Here is a 17,161-nt window from a genome sequence, read left to right as displayed (position 1 = left end):
CTTTCTCTTTCTGACTGACTTCGCTTAGTATGAGAGTCTCTAGTTCCATCCATGTTGCAGCACTTTATTTTTTCGGCTGCACCTGAGGCATGAGGAAGTTCCAGGGCCAGGGATCGAACCCATGGTATTGCAGTGACCATGCAGAATCCTTAACCCACTATGCCGCATGGAAACCCCCAGACTGCTCCTTTCTTACCAGTCATCTCCTCTGATCATTAAAGTTCCCCTCTTTAGCTTTATCTTCTTATTCTATATGTTCCCCATCTCTGAACTTATCTAAATCGATGGTATGGATCCAAAATTTCAATTATCTTTATGCTAATAATTCTAAACCTCCTTTAATCTAACTTTCTCTCTCTTTTTTGTTTTGTTTTGCTTTTTACAGCTGCACCAGTGGCATATGGAAGTTCCCAGGCTAGGCAGTCAAATCGGAGCTGTAGCTGCTAGCCTATGCCACAGCCTCAGCAACGTGGTATCTGAGCTGTGTCTGAGACCTACACCACAGCTCACGGCCATGCCGGCTCCTTAACCCACTGAGTGAGGCCAGGAATCATCCTCATGGTTCCTAGTCGGATTCATTTCCGATGCGCCACAAAGGGAACTCCAATCTAACTTCTCTTTGGACATCCATATCCTTATTCTCAAATTTACTGGAAACTGCTGCTTCTCATATATGCTAAATCTCAGCTAATGGTGTCATTATACACATGTTCCCCAAGCCAGTAACTTTGGAGCTAGAGAACTAGTCTTAACTCTTTCTTAACACTCACATCTCATCTATCACAAAGAAATGATGTCCTTTCTGCTCCCAATGCTTCTCAGGTCTGTTCCTTTCTTTCTATTCCTCATGTCTCCCTTTAGCTCGGGCCCTGAATTCTCCTCTGGGTAAGGACTGGAGCCATCTCCTTTCTTCTGTTCTTGTATACAGTGAGTGGTGACAGTATAATCTGTCATGCTGCAAATATTACAGTAAATCTTGGTAGCCAACCTAGTATGGTGTGGGTGGAGAGGCGGTGGGAATCATAAGACTGGACCAAAAGTAAGACACCCAGAGGCTATTTTATGTTGTGAAAAAAAATCACATAAATTTCATGGGTAAAAAAGTGATTTATTCCTAAGTGATTCTTATAGCTAGGCTAAAAGAAATTTTAAAAGGTAAAGCAGATGACACTACCGGCTCTTTTCTAAAGATCTAAAGATTCTCCTTTGCTTTCTTCCTGCAATTACTACAATAAATCCTGGTACTAAGTGACTGTGCCTTACCCTGATCTGCAATACAAAGACTTCCCAAGAAATAAGTTTCATATATTTATTATTGCATCCTGCTTACTCTTTGCCCCTGCTTTTTAAGAAAATGAGTTTGTACTTCAAATTCTTTCTTCATGCATGAATTGATATCACTGTACTTCTGATTTTGGTTATTGCTTTTTTTTTTTTTCCATTTTTAAGCAAAGCCAAATGTTTTCTACTATGGTAAAAGGTTCTGAAATATTTAACAGATTTACATTATTGTACTAAGTGAAATTTCAGACCATTTCTTATGCCCCACGTTCTATGACTCTCTCCTGCATTGCACATCCCCAAACGTTCTACTCTCCCTGCCTTCCCACGTGTTGTTTCTCTCCACCTGAAAGGCCCAGTTGTCCAACTTTGAATTCGCCTCTGAGATTCAGCTCAAGCCTTACCTCCTTTAAGTCATATTCTCTGCTTTCGGTCCTCTGCACCCACAATGCTCATTTTCTTGCCCATCTTTGGAGCACAAACACTGTTTTTGTGGTTCTTAATAAACTTAAGATCCAGCACAATTCTAGGATGTACCAAGCACCTAAAAATAAAATGCTGAATGAAGGAATGAATGGTATTAAATACATCTTAGAATCGAACAATCATGGGAAATTGATAGGAAACCAAGCAAAGCCAAAATATAGAAAATAATTCATTATAATTGAATGCCCACTGAATGCACATAACTAAGCCATTTCATGGGCTTAAAGAGAACTGATTAATCCACCTAACATAAAATTCACCGTTTTAAAGTATAGAATTCAGTGGCTTTTAATATACCATTTATGAACTACCACCCCAAAAGAAACCTTGTACCCATTAGCAGTCACTCCTCATTGCTCCCTCTTCCCAACTGACAACCACTTATCTACTCCCTCCACCTTTTTTTGTCTTTTTAGGGCCACAGTTGCATAATACGGAAATTCCCATGTTGAATCAAAGCTGCAGCTGCTGGCCTACGCCACAGTCCCAGCAACCTGGGATCCAAGCCACATCATCGACCTACACCACAGCTCATGGCAATGCTGGATCCTTAACCCACTGAGCGAGGCCAGGGATTGAGCCCTCGTCCTTGTGGATACTAGTCAGGTTCATTACCACTGAGCCACACTGGGAACTTCTCTACTTTCTCTTTCTGTAGATTTGCCTGTTGTGACAGATGTTTCATGGATATGGACCAAACAACATGTGGCCTTTTGTGTGTGTGGCCTCTGTCATGGAGCATCACATTTTCCAGGGTCATCCACGCTGCACAGCACGGATCAGGATCTCAGTCCTTTCTATGGCTGAATGATAGTCCATTGTCCAGATGAACATCTTGTTTACCTACTCACCAGTTGCTGGACATTTGGGTTGTTTTTACTTTTTAGCTACTATGAATAATGATGCTTTGAACATCTTTGTACAAGTTTTTTTGTGGATGTGTATGTTCATATATCTTTTTTTTGGGGGGGGGTCTGTTTTAGGTCCTCACCCATGGCACTTGGAGGTTCCCAGGCTAGGGGTCCAATCGGAGCTGTAGCCACCAGCCTACACCGAGCCACAGCAAGTCAGGATCCGAGCCGCATCTGCAACCTACACCACAGCTCATGGCAACACTGGGTCCTTAACCCACTGAGCGAGGCCAACGATCAGAACCCGCATTCCCATGGATGCTAGTTGGGTTCGTTAACTACTGAGCTACAACGGGAATTCCCTATTTTCATATATCTTGAGCATATGTATGTGAGGAGTGGAAGTGCTCGCTCACAGTAACTCTTCTGTTTAACTTACGAGTAACTGTGAGGCCATCTTCCTAAGTGGTGGCACCGTTTTACATTCCCACCTGCAATGTGTGAGGCCTCCAGCATTTCCACACCCTTACAGGCTCTTACTATCTTGTCTATTACAGCCATCCTAGTGGGTGTGAAGTGGTGTCTCATTGTCAATTTCCACTTCTAATGTTCAGCATCTCTTCATGTGCTTACTGGCCTTCTGCATATTTTCTTTGCAGAAATGCCTAGATTCCTTGGCCACTTTTTGTGTGGCCCTTACCTTGTTGAGTTGTAAGTTCTTTTCAAATTCTGGGTACTACCACTCCTCTTTCTTTTATTTATTTATTTTTTTAAATTATTTTTTTGGTCACACCTGAGGCATGTGGAAGCCAAGGATTGAACCTGCACCACAGCAGTGACCTGAGCCACTGCAGTGACAACAGCACATCTTTAACCTACTAGGGAATGCCAACATTTTCTCTTTCTTAATCCCCACAATCACCCTGCTAAAGAAGGGAGATCAATCTTTATTTTATAGATCAGGAGACCGAGCCTGGGTTTTAGTGAGCAGTGTGACTGAATCTTTATCTGTGACTCTCCCACACCCATGCTCTGTGATACTCTATACTGCTTCTTGGAGACAGAGTAGTTTTAACTGATGAAGACATTTAGAGAGCGGCTGTACTAGGGTGTGCTTAACATGAAGATGAATGTCATTGGAATTGAGGCCAGGGTATTAGAAACACTATCAACTGATTGCTAAAGTCAGTGATGGTAGACCTCAGTCACATATAAAATAAAAAAAGCTGGGAGTTGCCCTTGTGGCTCAGCAGAAACAAATCTGACTAGCATCCTTGAGATCGCAGGTTCGATCCCTGGCCTCGCTCAGTGGGTTAAGGATCCAGCATTGCTGCAAGCTGTGGTGTAGTTCACAGACGCAGCTCGGATCTGGCGTTGCTGTGACTGTGGTGTAGGCTGGTGGCTACAGCTCTGATTCAACCCCTAGCCTGGGAACCTCCATATGCCTCGAGTACAGCTCTAAAAAGACAAATAAAATAAAAATTAGTTGAATTGTATTATCTCTAAGATTCTTTCTTATTCTGAAATTCTGTGATTTAATAAGCCTTTTTTTGTTTTGCATGCATCAAAATAGCAACAGTCATGGATAGCCAATGCCTTAAGTGTTAGGACAAAAGGAAGAGCCACCCACTGACATACATCCCTCTAAGGCCCAGGATGGGTTCCTCCAGGAATTTCTGTCTTAGTATTAGTGAAAGATACCTGATCTGTTATCATAGGCATAAAAAACCAAAAAAGCTTTGATCTCCTACTGACAGTTCAAGTTCAATCACCACTTCCCTTAACACAAATATGAAAACCTGAGTTCTTGCCTTCGTTGTGGGTAAATTAGAGTGATTCTATACTAAGCCAAGATAAGTGAATTCCCAGAGGCTGTCCAGGTACCTTCATAATTACTTTCTTCAAGTACACAGCTATTTGCCTAAAAAGGAGAAAGACAGAACAAATGGATATGGTTTCAGTGCCATCATCACATACTATCTCTGCTACCTCCAACACGAGATGATTTCAAGTGATGAATTTATTCTTTCCATTATAGCTGGTTTACAGTGTAGTTTACACTCTACTGTACAGCAAGGTGACCCAGTCACACATACATATATACATTCTTTTACTCACATCATCCTCCATCACGTTCCATCAATGGATGAATTTAGAAAAACTTTTTAAAACTTTTTTTGGGGGTGGGGTATGGAAATTCCTGGCCAGGGATTGAATCCGTGCCACAGCAGTGGCCCAAGACACTGCAGTGACACCACTGGATCCTTAAACTGCTGAGCCATGAAGGAACGCCTAGGAAAACTTTAATAGGTGTACAGCACTGCAGAAACCATGGAGCAGATAAATAAACTGAGTCATCAACAAAATATAAATGTGGTTTTATTAAGAAATCGTAGAAAATTCAAATAGAATATTTTCAACTATATATTTTATTCAAAAATAGTTAATTTAAAAAATATGTATCATTTTTTAAAAAGCAGTAGTGGTAAAATACTGAATTTTTCATACAAGGATCATTTATGTTTCATTCACTCCTACCAAAGAGGCACCTTTATTAAAAAAAAAAAAGTGGCACCTTTATTTTCCTAGTTGAACATTTTTGCTGAAGACCAGGGTCTCTGGTGCCCTCTGGTGAAACTTCACCTGACTGGGTGTCCAGGAAGGAATTCAGGCCCTACAGCTCAGGGCTGAGAGAACTGTGGCCTATTCACCTTTGACAGGCGGTCATTTGCCACCTTTGCTCTCTGCCCAGGAGAAAGGAGACCTCAGTGGATGTCTTTATCTCCTGGGGAAAGCGTCTCCCTCACTAATACTCAGCCAAGCGCACAGCAATAATATTTTCTCCCTACGTTTTCACTGTCATTGTCTTCTTAAAAAAACAAACAGGAGTTCCCTGGTAGCCTAGTGGTTAAGGATCTGACATTGTCACTGCTGTTGTGCTAGTTTGATCCTTGACCCAGGAATTTCTACATGCTGAAGGTATGGCCAAAAAACTCCCCCAAACAAACAGGAGTTCCTTGGTAGCTCAGGAAGCTAAGGATCCAGCTTTGTCACTGCTGTGATGTAGGTTCGATCCCCAGCCTGGGAACTTCTGTATGCCAAGGGCACAGCCAAAAAACAAACAACACCCCCGACCCCAACCCCTGTAAATGAGAGAAATAATATGGGAGAATCTCTAAGTAACTCAGGTTATAATCCAGACCAAAGCTTAGAATGCAAAAAAAGCTGATTCTTCAGCCTATATTTGTAATAATGGATACCATTACTCAAGATAACTCTGGTCCTACAGTTTCCAGGAGAAGTTGACCTTCCCTCAGATTTTAGGAAGCAGATCTATTTCGGATGAGTATCATTCCTAAAAAGTAAACATTAGCAGAGTCTCAGTTCGTTCTCCAGACCAAACACTTTGGACTTAAGGTTCTTCAGTTCTCCTTGTATCTTGTGTGCTCGTCTATTGCTGTCACGAACCTCATACAGAATGGCAAGATCCTGGTTTGCCCGGGCATTAAGTGTTGCCTAGAGATTTGGAAAAAAGACAAAGAAATGATTATGGCAGATTGCAGAGGAGAGAAGCCAGTTATAAAGACCATGCTATGATGGCTCCTTTTTATGAGACTTTTAGTACATGGGATGGATTCAATCCTTGGTCTGCTCAGTGACTAACTAAAAGAGGAAAAATGTAGAGCAGAGTTAAGGCAGAAAAGGCAAGAGACTTCTTGCTTTCCCAAACAACAGTAAAGGAGCCTTTAAGACAGAGGTCAGTCAACAATTAACAATGAGTAAAAAGAAGACACCAACATAAACATTATCAGTACACTTGCCAAAGAAAGAAAGAAAGCATCTCTTCTATAATGAACGTGTTCGGAGCACACTGATCACTTAGGATATGCGAGTGACTGGTTAAATCTCTCTCTTTTTAAATTAATGTATGATTTGCAATGTTGTGCAGTCAAATCTCTTTAAGAGGCACTGGAGGCAGCTTGGAAATTCCATGTAGTAAGGCCATGTCTGAACTTGTTAACTCAACTATTCACTTCCCCCACTTGTAAAGAGCCACGGTTCTCTTAACCTACTTCTTGAGTTGGGAGGGATGAAGTTTTCTGTCGAGTCTGGCTTAGATGGGAAGTATAATGGTGTCATCATTCCATTATTTCAGCCTATTTTGTCTTCCCACTGGCATGTTCCGTTTAAACTGACTTTTAGTGAGACTGGGAGGATGTGATGCAGCCCAGCTTTCTTCTGAGGGGTCCTGGTTTCCTCACGGGCACCTCCTCTCCCTCCTAGTAAATCAGGATCAGTTACCTTATACAGCATCTGCTCCAAGTCTCGCAGTTTCTGCCGGAGAACCTTAATATCCGTCTTAAAGCCCTCTACTTCTAAGGCGCGCCGATTCTCCAAGGCCTCATAGCGCTTTGTCATCACCTGTAGGCGCTTCCCCATCTTGTTGGTGCGATCCTAAACATAGTCGGGGAGGCATGTGTGGAGGTGAGGGAGTGGCCAGAGCCGTCTGCACCGCCCATCCCACGGTGGCAGAGCATTTCACACCTTAAAGATCTCTCTCCTCACTCCTTCTTCCTCACGGATCCGGGCAAGTTCTTCTTCTAGGGAAATGCACTGCTCTTGGTACATGTTAGACAGCCTTTTCTCCTGAACTATCTTATCCTTTAGGGACTGTAGGTCAAAAGGAAAAAAATTAATATTCTGTTTTATAATTTAGGTAACTCAAATAGCACTCAGGTGAAGAAAAAAAAGGAAAGAAAGGATTTCTAGAAGTACAAAGTGAGTTGAGAAACAAGACAGCAACGAACTCTGGAGAACATCTGAAAACCTATTTCTGGAGGATTCATTTAGCTTTATTCTAAAGTGTACATAGTAGAAAACAAAATCTTTTTGGCTCTGGGAAGAGTCAGATAATGGAGTTCAGAATTGTACCAAGTAAGGAGTTCCCATTGTGGCGCAGCAGAAACAAATCTGACTAGGAACCATGAGGATGCAGGTTCGATTCCTGGCCTCGCTCAGTGGGTTAAGGATCAGGCTTTGCCATGAGCTGTGGTGTAGGTCACAGACACAGCTCGGATCTGGCAGGGCTGTGGCTGTGCCTGTGGCATAGGCTGGCAGCTATAGCTCCGATTTGCACCCCTAGCCTGGGAACCTCCATATGCATCTGGTGCAGCCCTAAAACCCCCCCCCCGAAAAAAAAGAAACAATTGCATCAATTAAGACATTACAGTGTAAGTTTTGGGACACATTTCTGAAGTTATTTAAAAAGAAACAACAACTTATAATACACAGGTCCTATTGAGCAGCTGGAATGATCTTGAAAAAGACCAAATCAGATGTTACTTCCTTACGGACAGTCCTTCAAAGACCTGGCAGTGTTTAGAGCTACATCTTCTCAGCAGGAACGTGAAGGTCCTGTGGGAGTGCCACCCACCCTCCGATCTCCGTGCTCATTCCTCCCTACCACGACCAGATCCAGAAGCCATCACTTTCTTGGTCATGTGTTAGTTTCTGTTCTTTCTCACCTATTAAAACATAAATGCCATGAAAGCAGACCTTATCTAACTTATTTACTGCTGTAGCCCCAGAGACTAGCCCACAGGAGGAGTGCAATGAATATCTGTTGAATCAATCAATAATTTTCTAAATCCCCAAATATTATAATGATGAGTCAATCTTTGAAACCTTTTTTTTTTTGCTTTTTAGGGCCGCACTAGCAGCCCATGGAGGTTCCCAGGCTAGGGGTCTAATCAGACCTACAGCTGCCTGCCTACACCACAGCCAAGCCAGATCCGAGCCACATCTGTGACCTATACCACAGCTGTCAGCAACGCCAGATCCTTAATCCACTGGGTAAAGCCAGGGATTGAACCTGAGACCTCACGGTTCCTAGTCGGGTTCATATCTGTTACACCACAATGAGAACTCCTGAAACCTATTTCTTGAGGTTGCTGCTACAACAGCTTCCTGGACCGCATGGATCTTACATGACAGTAATTAAGTTCCTTGAAATTCCTTGAATTCTTTCAACAATTCCAAAAAATACCGTTTTCTATAAGACAAAGGAAACTACCTTGATATATTCATTTTGGTTGTGGTGATTCTCATGAATTGGCCAAACTTTCCCAAGTTTATCTTCTCTCTTCTTACACTGCACCCTGTACTGCTTGATCTTGGACATCAAATGATCCTTTTCAAGCATCCAGGATGTCTCTTTATTTTGGTTTTCAAATTTGAGTTGCAGGAAGTCTTTGGTGCTCTCATACAGAAGTTCCTGGGTGTGGTGGAGACTAGGAAAGAGAGTACAGATGTGGACTCAAGATGTTCCCACAGCAGCTGTGGCACAGCTATTCCAAACAAGGCAAAGATATAGGTGCAATACACACATTCCGTAACAGGTCATTAGCAGTTTGAAAAACACAATCTCATCATCGGCAATTTTACTTATTTCAAATAGCAAAAATAAACCAATGGGACCTGATCAAACTGACAAGCTTTTGCACAGCAAAGGAAACCAAAAAGAAAACAAAAAGACAACCTACAAAATGAGAGAAAATACTTTCAAATGATGCAACTGACAAGGGCCTAATCTCTAAAATATACAAACAACTTACACAACTCAAAGGCAAAAAACCAACAACCCAGTTGAATGATGGGCAAAGGACCGGAATAGACATTTCTCCAAGGAAGATATACAGATGGTCAACAAGCACTTGAAACAATGCTCAACATCACTGATTATTAGATAAATGCAAATCAAAACTACCATGAGATACCACCTCACACCAGTCAGAATGGCCATCATTAGTAAGTCCACAAATAACAAATGCTAGAGGGGTTTGTGGAGAAAAGGGAACCCTCTTGCACTGTTGGTGGGAATGTAAGCTGGTAAAACTACTATGGAGAACAGTATGGAGATATCTTAGAAAACTATACATAGAACCACCATATGACCCAGCAATTCCACTCTTGGGCATATATCTGGACAAAACTTTCTTTAAAAAAGATACATGCACCCACATGTTCATTGCAGCACTAGTCACAATAGCCAAGACATGGAATCAACCCAAATGTCCATTGATAGATGATTGGATCAGGAAGATGTAGTATATATACACAATAGAATACTACTTGGCCATAAAAAAGAACAAAATAATGCCATCTGCAGCAACATAGATGGAACTAGAGACTCTCATCCTGAGTGAAGTCAGTCAGAAAGAGAAAGACAAATACCATATGTTATCACTTATATCTGGAATCTAATATATGGCACAAAGGAACCTTTCCACAGCAAAGAAAATCATGGACTTGGAGAGAGACTTGTGGTTGCCAAGGGGGAAGAGGAGGGAGTGGGAGGGACTGGCAGCTTGGGGTAAATAGATGCAGAATGTTGCCTGTGCGATGGATTAGCAATGGGATCCTGCTGTGTAGCACTGGCAACTCTGTCCAGTCACTTATGATGGAACACGTAATATGAGAAAAAAGAATGTATACATGTACGTGTAACTGGGTCACCACACTGCACAGTAGAAAAAATATATATATAAAGAAATAAAAAAAATTTTACTTATTTCATTGGACAATGTAGAAGGTATCTACTCTGGTTCATAGACTGGTTTTTACAGGTATTTTTGTGAGCATTAATTTCAGGCTATATAGTTAGAAGGACTACAGAAATATTTACACACAGCCCATCTCAGAACGGACTTTTTCCAGACACTAGATTTCACAACAAAGAACAGGAGTTACTGTTGTGATCAGTGGGTTAAGGACCCAACATTGTCTCTGTGAGGATGAGGGTTCAATTCCTGGCCTTGCTCAGTGGGTTAAGGATCTGGCATTGCTGCAATCTGTGGTGTAGGTCACAGATTTGGCTCAGATCCTGTGTTGCTGTGGCTGTGGCACAGCAGCTGTGCTGCAGCTCTGATTTGACCTCTAGTCTGGGAACTTCCATATGCCACAGGTGTGGCTGTAAAAAGAATAATGGTGTGCTATTGTTTTTTCTTTTCTTTTTGCCTGCACGTGCAGCATATGGAAGTTCCCAGGCTAGGGGCTGAATCGGAGCTGCAGCCACCGGCCTACACCACAGCCACAATACCACATCCAAGCTGCGTCTGTGACCTACACAACAGCTCATGGCAATGCTGGATCCTTAACCCACTGAGTGAGGTCAGGGATCGAACCTGCATCCTCATGGATACTAGTCAGGTTTGTTACTGATGAGTCACAATGGGAACTCCTAAATCATGGTATTCTGCCTGAGGATTAGCACAAATCCTAAAATGTCAAAGCAGCTTTATTTCCATCTGTGCTATAATCCACATGGAAGCTTCCCAACATCAAATCCTGTACTTTTTTTCAGGACCAACTTCCTCTATGAAATCCCCAAAATAACTTCAGCCCATTTAGACGCGCCATTCTCTGAAAGTTCCTATCACTTTAAATCTACACCCTCGTGCTATAATTCAACAATGGCTTAGCTTTATTTATCATTTATTTTTGCTCCCTTACCACTAGATCATCAAAGACAGAACGAACTACTGTACATATACGGCCTCTAAACAGATTCTTGCTAACCACTGAGATTTAGGAACAATCTAGTTTCAAATCAACATCTAGAAAAATATAGTATCAAATGATCAAACTGCTTGCAAGGGGTATTAAATACTTCACTGTAGTTTTCCACTGAACGAATATTGTCAGATCCACTTATTCTTTCCATAAGTAAGAGGGTAACCAGATAAGGAGGAAATGATAACACAATGCCAGAAGAGTAACTGTCACCGGATGAGTACATATATTTATATATATTTATTCAGATACATGTGTGTATAAAGAGGGAGAGACTGATTCAATTACCACAAGGACTGCTCTTGCTCTCAATGAGTTATTTTACTCTATCTTATATTATGGTCTCGATTACACACTGAGAAAGCATGATCTTATTCATGTATAAATGGTTTGAAAGTGACACCTAAAGGGCAGCCATTAATGGCTTTGGATTTCATGCCATTCAATGCCCTCAGGATGATGATCTAATGGAAGGTGCTGATCATGTGCTCAGATATGCAGGTGATGCTAAACTAGGGTGCCTATTAATAACCTAGAAGACAGATACAAAACTGGAACTGTGACAACTTAAAAATGCATTCCCTTCAAGTTCCCACTGTGGTGCAGCAGGTTAAGATTTGGTGTTATCTCTATGACGGCAAGGGTTCAATCCCCAGCCCAGTACAATGTGTTAAGGACCCAGTGCTGTTGCAGCTATAGTGTAGGTCACAGCTGCAGCTTGGATTTCATCCCTGCCTGGGAACTTCCATATACTGTGGGTAAGGCCAAAAAAAAGAGGAAGAGACTTAAAATTTTTGAAAAGACAATTATAAAAACCCAACAGGATAAAGAATGTAAAGTGAAAAAGTATTTTAAGGTGTAGGTTGTTTGGAGTTCCTATTGCGGCTCAGCAGTAATAAACCCAACTAGTATCCATGAGGACGTGGGTTTGATCCCTGGTCTCACTTGGTGGGTTAAGGATTTGGCGTTGCCGTGAGCTGTGGTGTAGGTTGCAGATTCGGCTCAGATCTGGTGTGGCTGTGGCTGTGGCCAGCAGCTGTAGCTCGATTTGACCCCTAACTTGGGAACTTCCATATGCTGTGAGTGCGGGCCTAAAAAAAAAAAAAAAAAAAAGAAGATGCAGGCGGTTTAATGTATAAAAGAGAAGGTAAGATAAAGATCACCAAGTATTCAAGAATGATTTACTATGTGCCTATTGCTCACACAGGCCAGGATGGAGGCTACAGACATAATTCCAGCGAGGTATTCACACCAGCAGAGAGTCACCTGATCGTCACGGGAGATGGGGAGAAGTTTAACTCTGCCTGGGGAGGTCTGCAGAGGAGGGGCGATGCAGCACAGCCAGGTGTCTGCTAGGTCAAGAGTGTTCTGAGAACAAGGGTGTCGTTAGTCTGGCTGAAGAACAAGGTGAACCACAGCGACAGAGGAGGCACCAAGGCTGAAGCATGACAGGAGCCGCAGATGAGTTACTTCAAACAAGAACACAGCCTGAACCAATGTGGAAAGAACAAGAAGGCAGAGAGCGGACTGGAGAAGCTTCCCAGGCTCACGCCCCTCAGGGCTGGGAAACTGGGAACAGAGAGCAGGGAGTTGAAGACCATCCTGAGGTTCTTAGCTTGGGAAACCAGAGGCACATGATGGCATTAAACTAAATGGGGGAAAAAGGAGGCAGCAGGTTTGAGATAGGGGAGGGGTGCTTATTGGGAAAGAAAAGTTTAGCTTCAGTTGCAGTCAATTTGAGGTGTTCAAACAGATGCCACTGGAAACGGGCAAAAGGCTGAGGAGGGTTAGACACGTGGGAGAACCAAGAAACGTAAGTGCTGCAGAAACCAAGGGAGACAAATGTCTTGAAGGAGGGGCGATGAGAGGTGCCAGAGACACAGAAGGACATTAATGACAATGGGGACTGTGAAGAAACATTTGCCACAGAAATTAGGAGTCACTGATGGCCTCAGACAGGGCAGATGAGGGGAGACACAGACTGCAGAAAGAGGAAGACAGGCAGACAGGTCTGGGGAAAAAACAGTAAGTATAGTTTTGTGCAGGTATGTAAAGTTAAACAAAAGACAAGCCCTGTGATACTGAGTCAAGATAACGTATCAGTGGAGAAAAGGACATTTCTTGACACAAAGATCAAGCTAAAACACTCAAATGGGTGAAAAGCAATGTGTGAAATACCCCAGCCCTTCAGGAAAAGCAACAGCACATCCAGGGAGCCTGGGGAGAGGCTGGGACAACAAGACCCTTCCTTCAGCTCCAGGGTCCTGGGCTGCTGCTGACTCCCCTTCCCCCATTTTCGGCCCCCCCACAGCGTATGGAGCTCCTGGGCCAGGAATCAGATCCAAGCCATAGTTACGACCTAAGCCACAGCTTCGACAATGCTGCATCTTTAATCTGCTGTGCTGAGCCAGGAATCAAACTTGCATCCTAGGGCTCTGAAGATACCGCCAACCCTGTTGCACCATAGCAGGAACTCCTAGGACTGCAGACGTTTAAATTTTTAAGCCACTTTGAGAACATTTTAAATCCATGAAGTGTGGCTTTCTTTGACACTTACCTTTTGGTGAGCTCTGTGATTCTGTCCCTATATCGCTGGTGATGAACCTGAACTTCGTCCATGTGGATCCGCCTCTCCTCCATGAGTCCTGACACCTGCTCTCGAGAGAGCCGGGTCTGCTCTTCCAACTGGGCCTGGAGCGCTTCCACCTAGAAGGGACGAAATGGCTGAGGTATCCACTCCTGCCTGGCTCCCACTTACTTCTTACCACTACAAGGGAGCCTTTCTCTAGAAACATTTAGGAAACAAAACCCACATAAACAAAGAAACAAAAGCACAGCAACAAAACAAACTGAAGAAAAATCTCAACTGGACTCCTCTTTACTGCCTTGTAAGTGGGGGTCAGGCTGCACAAGAGCAGACTACATCGGCACTAAGCAAAGCACCCGACATCATACAAAGGAAGCCAGTAAAGCCGATCTCCCCTACCCGGGATTCTCATCTTCTCACTATCTCCCTTTCTGGACTCTTAGGACTGTCTCCTTTTTAAGATTCTCTAGTTACAGAGACAGAGAAAGACTCTCTTCTTCATTTTTTTAATTTACAAAATAGAGCAAAATGAGCATCATGTTATTTCCTCCTCTGAGTCTGGCTGTTGTGACCCCAGGTGGAGATACTAGCTAAAGGTAGAAACTGTCACTTAAATCAATAGACCCCCCTGAAAAAACAGGAACCTGAGTGCATCTAGATGAAAAACCATGGCTACAGGAGACATACAATGACCAGGCGGTAAGAGGATGACTTCAGGACACATGCACCAAACAATGGACATATCCCCAAAGGTCAGTGTATTGGGACAGACAACTATAGCTGTGTGTGTTCCTTGGGCCACCTGCAGAGGGACTTCTGACTGTGACAGCTCAGCATATAAGCAGACTAGCACTTGCAGAAGAGTGGAATACAGAATAATGGGTAAAACAGACGTTTCTGGAAATCAGGAACACCCTCAACTTTCCAATGCCATGACGCCCGGATGTAACATGTGTGCAAAGAGGCTCCGAGCAGATGCTCATGAAAAGGGGTTTCACCTGGAGGATGAGGGTCTGCACGTCTCTCTGTTGCTGCTCGGCTCTCTCCTCCTTCTCCTTCATTGCTGGTTTTCTCCTGCTTCCTTTAGAATCTAAAATGGAAAACAAAAGTCAGTGGAGGCCTGACTCAGTTTTTCTTTCTGCTATTCAAGCATCAGCCATCACCTTTACAGAGGAGTCAGTCCGCTTTACCTGTAAGAGAAAGAAAGGAAAGAAGAAGGAAAAAAAACGTACAGAAATTACAGCATTTAACTGTTTAAATAGGAATCTCTTAAGGGAACTATGCTAGGATGTCATCCGGATAATAACATTCATCTTTCTGAGAATAACTATTAAATTTTCCTTTGGAGTTGTGTCTATTTTCCTTATAAAATCTTATTTAGAGAGTTCCCATCGTGGCTCAGCAGAAACGAATCCCACTAGGAACCATGAAGTTGCAGGTTTGATCCCTGGCCTCGCTTGGTGGGTTAAGGAGTCAGTGTTGCTGTGAGCTGTGGTGTAGGTCGCAGATGTGGCTGGGATCTGATGTTGCTGTGGCTGTGGTGTAGGCTGACAGCTACACCTCGGATTTGACTCCTAGCCTGGGAACTTCTATATGCTGTGGGTGTGGCCCTAAAAAAGGCAAAAAACAAAAAACAAACAAAAAAAAAAAACAAAAAAACTTATTTAGTTAAAACAGGTAAGGAATAAAAAAACTAAATCTAAACATTTTGGTTATGATGCATGATCCAATTTTCAAAAGACAAGATTACTTTAAAAATAAGCAACATTAAATTTCACTAAACAGGAGTTCCCGTCGTGGCGCAGTGGTTAACGAATCCGACTAGGAACCATGAGGTTGCGGGTTCGATCCCTCGCCTTGCTCAGTGGGTCAAGGTTCCGGCATTGCCGTAAGCTGTGGTATAGGTCGCAGATGCGGCTCAGATCCCACATTGCTGTGGCTCTGGCGTAGGCTGGCAGCTACAGCTCCGATTTGACCCCTAGCCCGGGAACCTCCATATGCCGCAGGAGTGGCCCAAGAAATAGCAAAAAGACAAAAAAAAAAAAAAAAATTTCACTAAATATAATTTCTTTGGAGGATTCAAGAAGCTCATGCTAAGAGAGTAGACTTTTTTTTGGCTGCACCCTGCCAGGGATAGAATTCAAGCTGCATCTGAGACCTATATTGAAGCTATGGCTACACCAGATCCTTAACCTGCTGCAGTGGAAATTCCACAGTGGGAATTCCAAGAGTGGATCTTTTTTAAAGTACACTATATAATGATAAAAGGATCAACACAAAGAGAGGATGTTACACTCATCAACATATATGCACGCAGTATGAGAGCACCCAAATACATAAAACACATTCCAATAGACATAAAGGGATAAACTGATGGGAAGACAATAATAGTAAAAGACTTTAACACCTTACTCACTTCAATAGACAGATTTTTGAGACAGAAAAATCAATAAGGCAACAGAGATCCTAAATGATACAAGAGAACAGTTAGACTTAATTGATATTTTCAGGACACTACATCCAAAAAAAGCAGAATACGCACACTTTTTTTTTTTTTTTGGTCTTTTTTAGGGCTATGCCTGCAGCATATGGAGGTGTCCAGGCTAGGGGTCAAATCGGAGGTGTAGCTGCCGGTCTACGCCACAGCTCACAGCAACGCTGAGCCATGACAGGAACTCCAGAATACACATTATTTTTGAGTACACATTCCTTTTTTCTTTTTTTTGGCGGGGGGGAGGTGCGGAGGGGGGAGCGGGGGCCACACCCCCAGCATATGGAAGTTCCCAGGCTAGGAGTCATGGCCACAGCCACAGCAACATGGGATCTGAGATGAGTCTGCAACCTACACCATAGCCCACACCAACACCAGATCCTTAACCCACTGAGTAAGACCAGGCATTGAACCCATGTCCCCATGGATTCGTTACCACTAGGCCACAATGGGAACTCCTTTTATTTTTTTTCCCAAATGGTCACTTCTGTGGCATATGGAAGTTCCCAGGCCAGGGCTCAAATTGAAGCTGCAGCTGTGGTCTATGCCACAGCCATGGCAACACCAGACCCGAGCCCCAACTGCCACCTACACCATAGCTCACGGCAACACTGGATCTTAACCCACTGAGCGAGGCCAGGGATCAAACCCACATCCTCACAGAGATAACACCAGGTGCTTAACCCGCTGAGCCACAAGGGGAACTCCTCAAGCATCTTTTTTTGATGATACAATGGCATGAAACTAGAAATCAACCACAGAAAAAGAAACAAGAGGAGTTCTCCAGTGGCCTGGCAGTTAAGGAGTCAGTGTTGCAATAGCTGTTGTTCAGGTTGGATCGCTGGCCCAGGAAATTCTGTATTCCACAGGTACAAACAAACAAAAAACCCAGGA

At 43.1% G+C, this 17,161-nt stretch overlaps 1 protein-coding gene across 7 annotated transcripts in view; it reads right to left on the bottom strand.

The window, feature by feature from the left end:
• CCDC77 (coiled-coil domain containing 77) overlaps nucleotides 4,980-17,161 on the bottom strand; it is a 30,760-nt gene continuing 18,578 nt past the window's right edge. For all 7 annotated transcript variants that reach the window (XM_021092489.1, XM_021092488.1, XM_021092491.1 and 4 more), the window contains 6 exons: nucleotides 14,775-14,866; nucleotides 13,747-13,895; nucleotides 8,692-8,908; nucleotides 7,164-7,289; nucleotides 6,921-7,073; nucleotides 4,980-6,134 (listed from right to left, as the gene is read on the bottom strand). In XM_021092489.1, the coding sequence (XP_020948148.1) occupies nucleotides 5,988-6,134; nucleotides 6,921-7,073; nucleotides 7,164-7,289; nucleotides 8,692-8,908; nucleotides 13,747-13,895; nucleotides 14,775-14,866 (884 nt within the window). In that variant the 3' untranslated portion in view covers nucleotides 4,980-5,987. The remainder of the gene's footprint in view (nucleotides 6,135-6,920; nucleotides 7,074-7,163; nucleotides 7,290-8,691; nucleotides 8,909-13,746; nucleotides 13,896-14,774; nucleotides 14,867-17,161) is intronic.

The sequence above is a fragment of the Sus scrofa genome, chromosome 5 (assembly GCF_000003025.6).
Source record: "Sus scrofa isolate TJ Tabasco breed Duroc chromosome 5, Sscrofa11.1, whole genome shotgun sequence".
NCBI lineage: Eukaryota > Metazoa > Chordata > Mammalia > Artiodactyla > Suidae > Sus > Sus scrofa.
The sequence above is the reverse complement of the archived record's forward strand: the minus strand, read 5'-3'. Positions and strand labels throughout refer to the sequence as shown.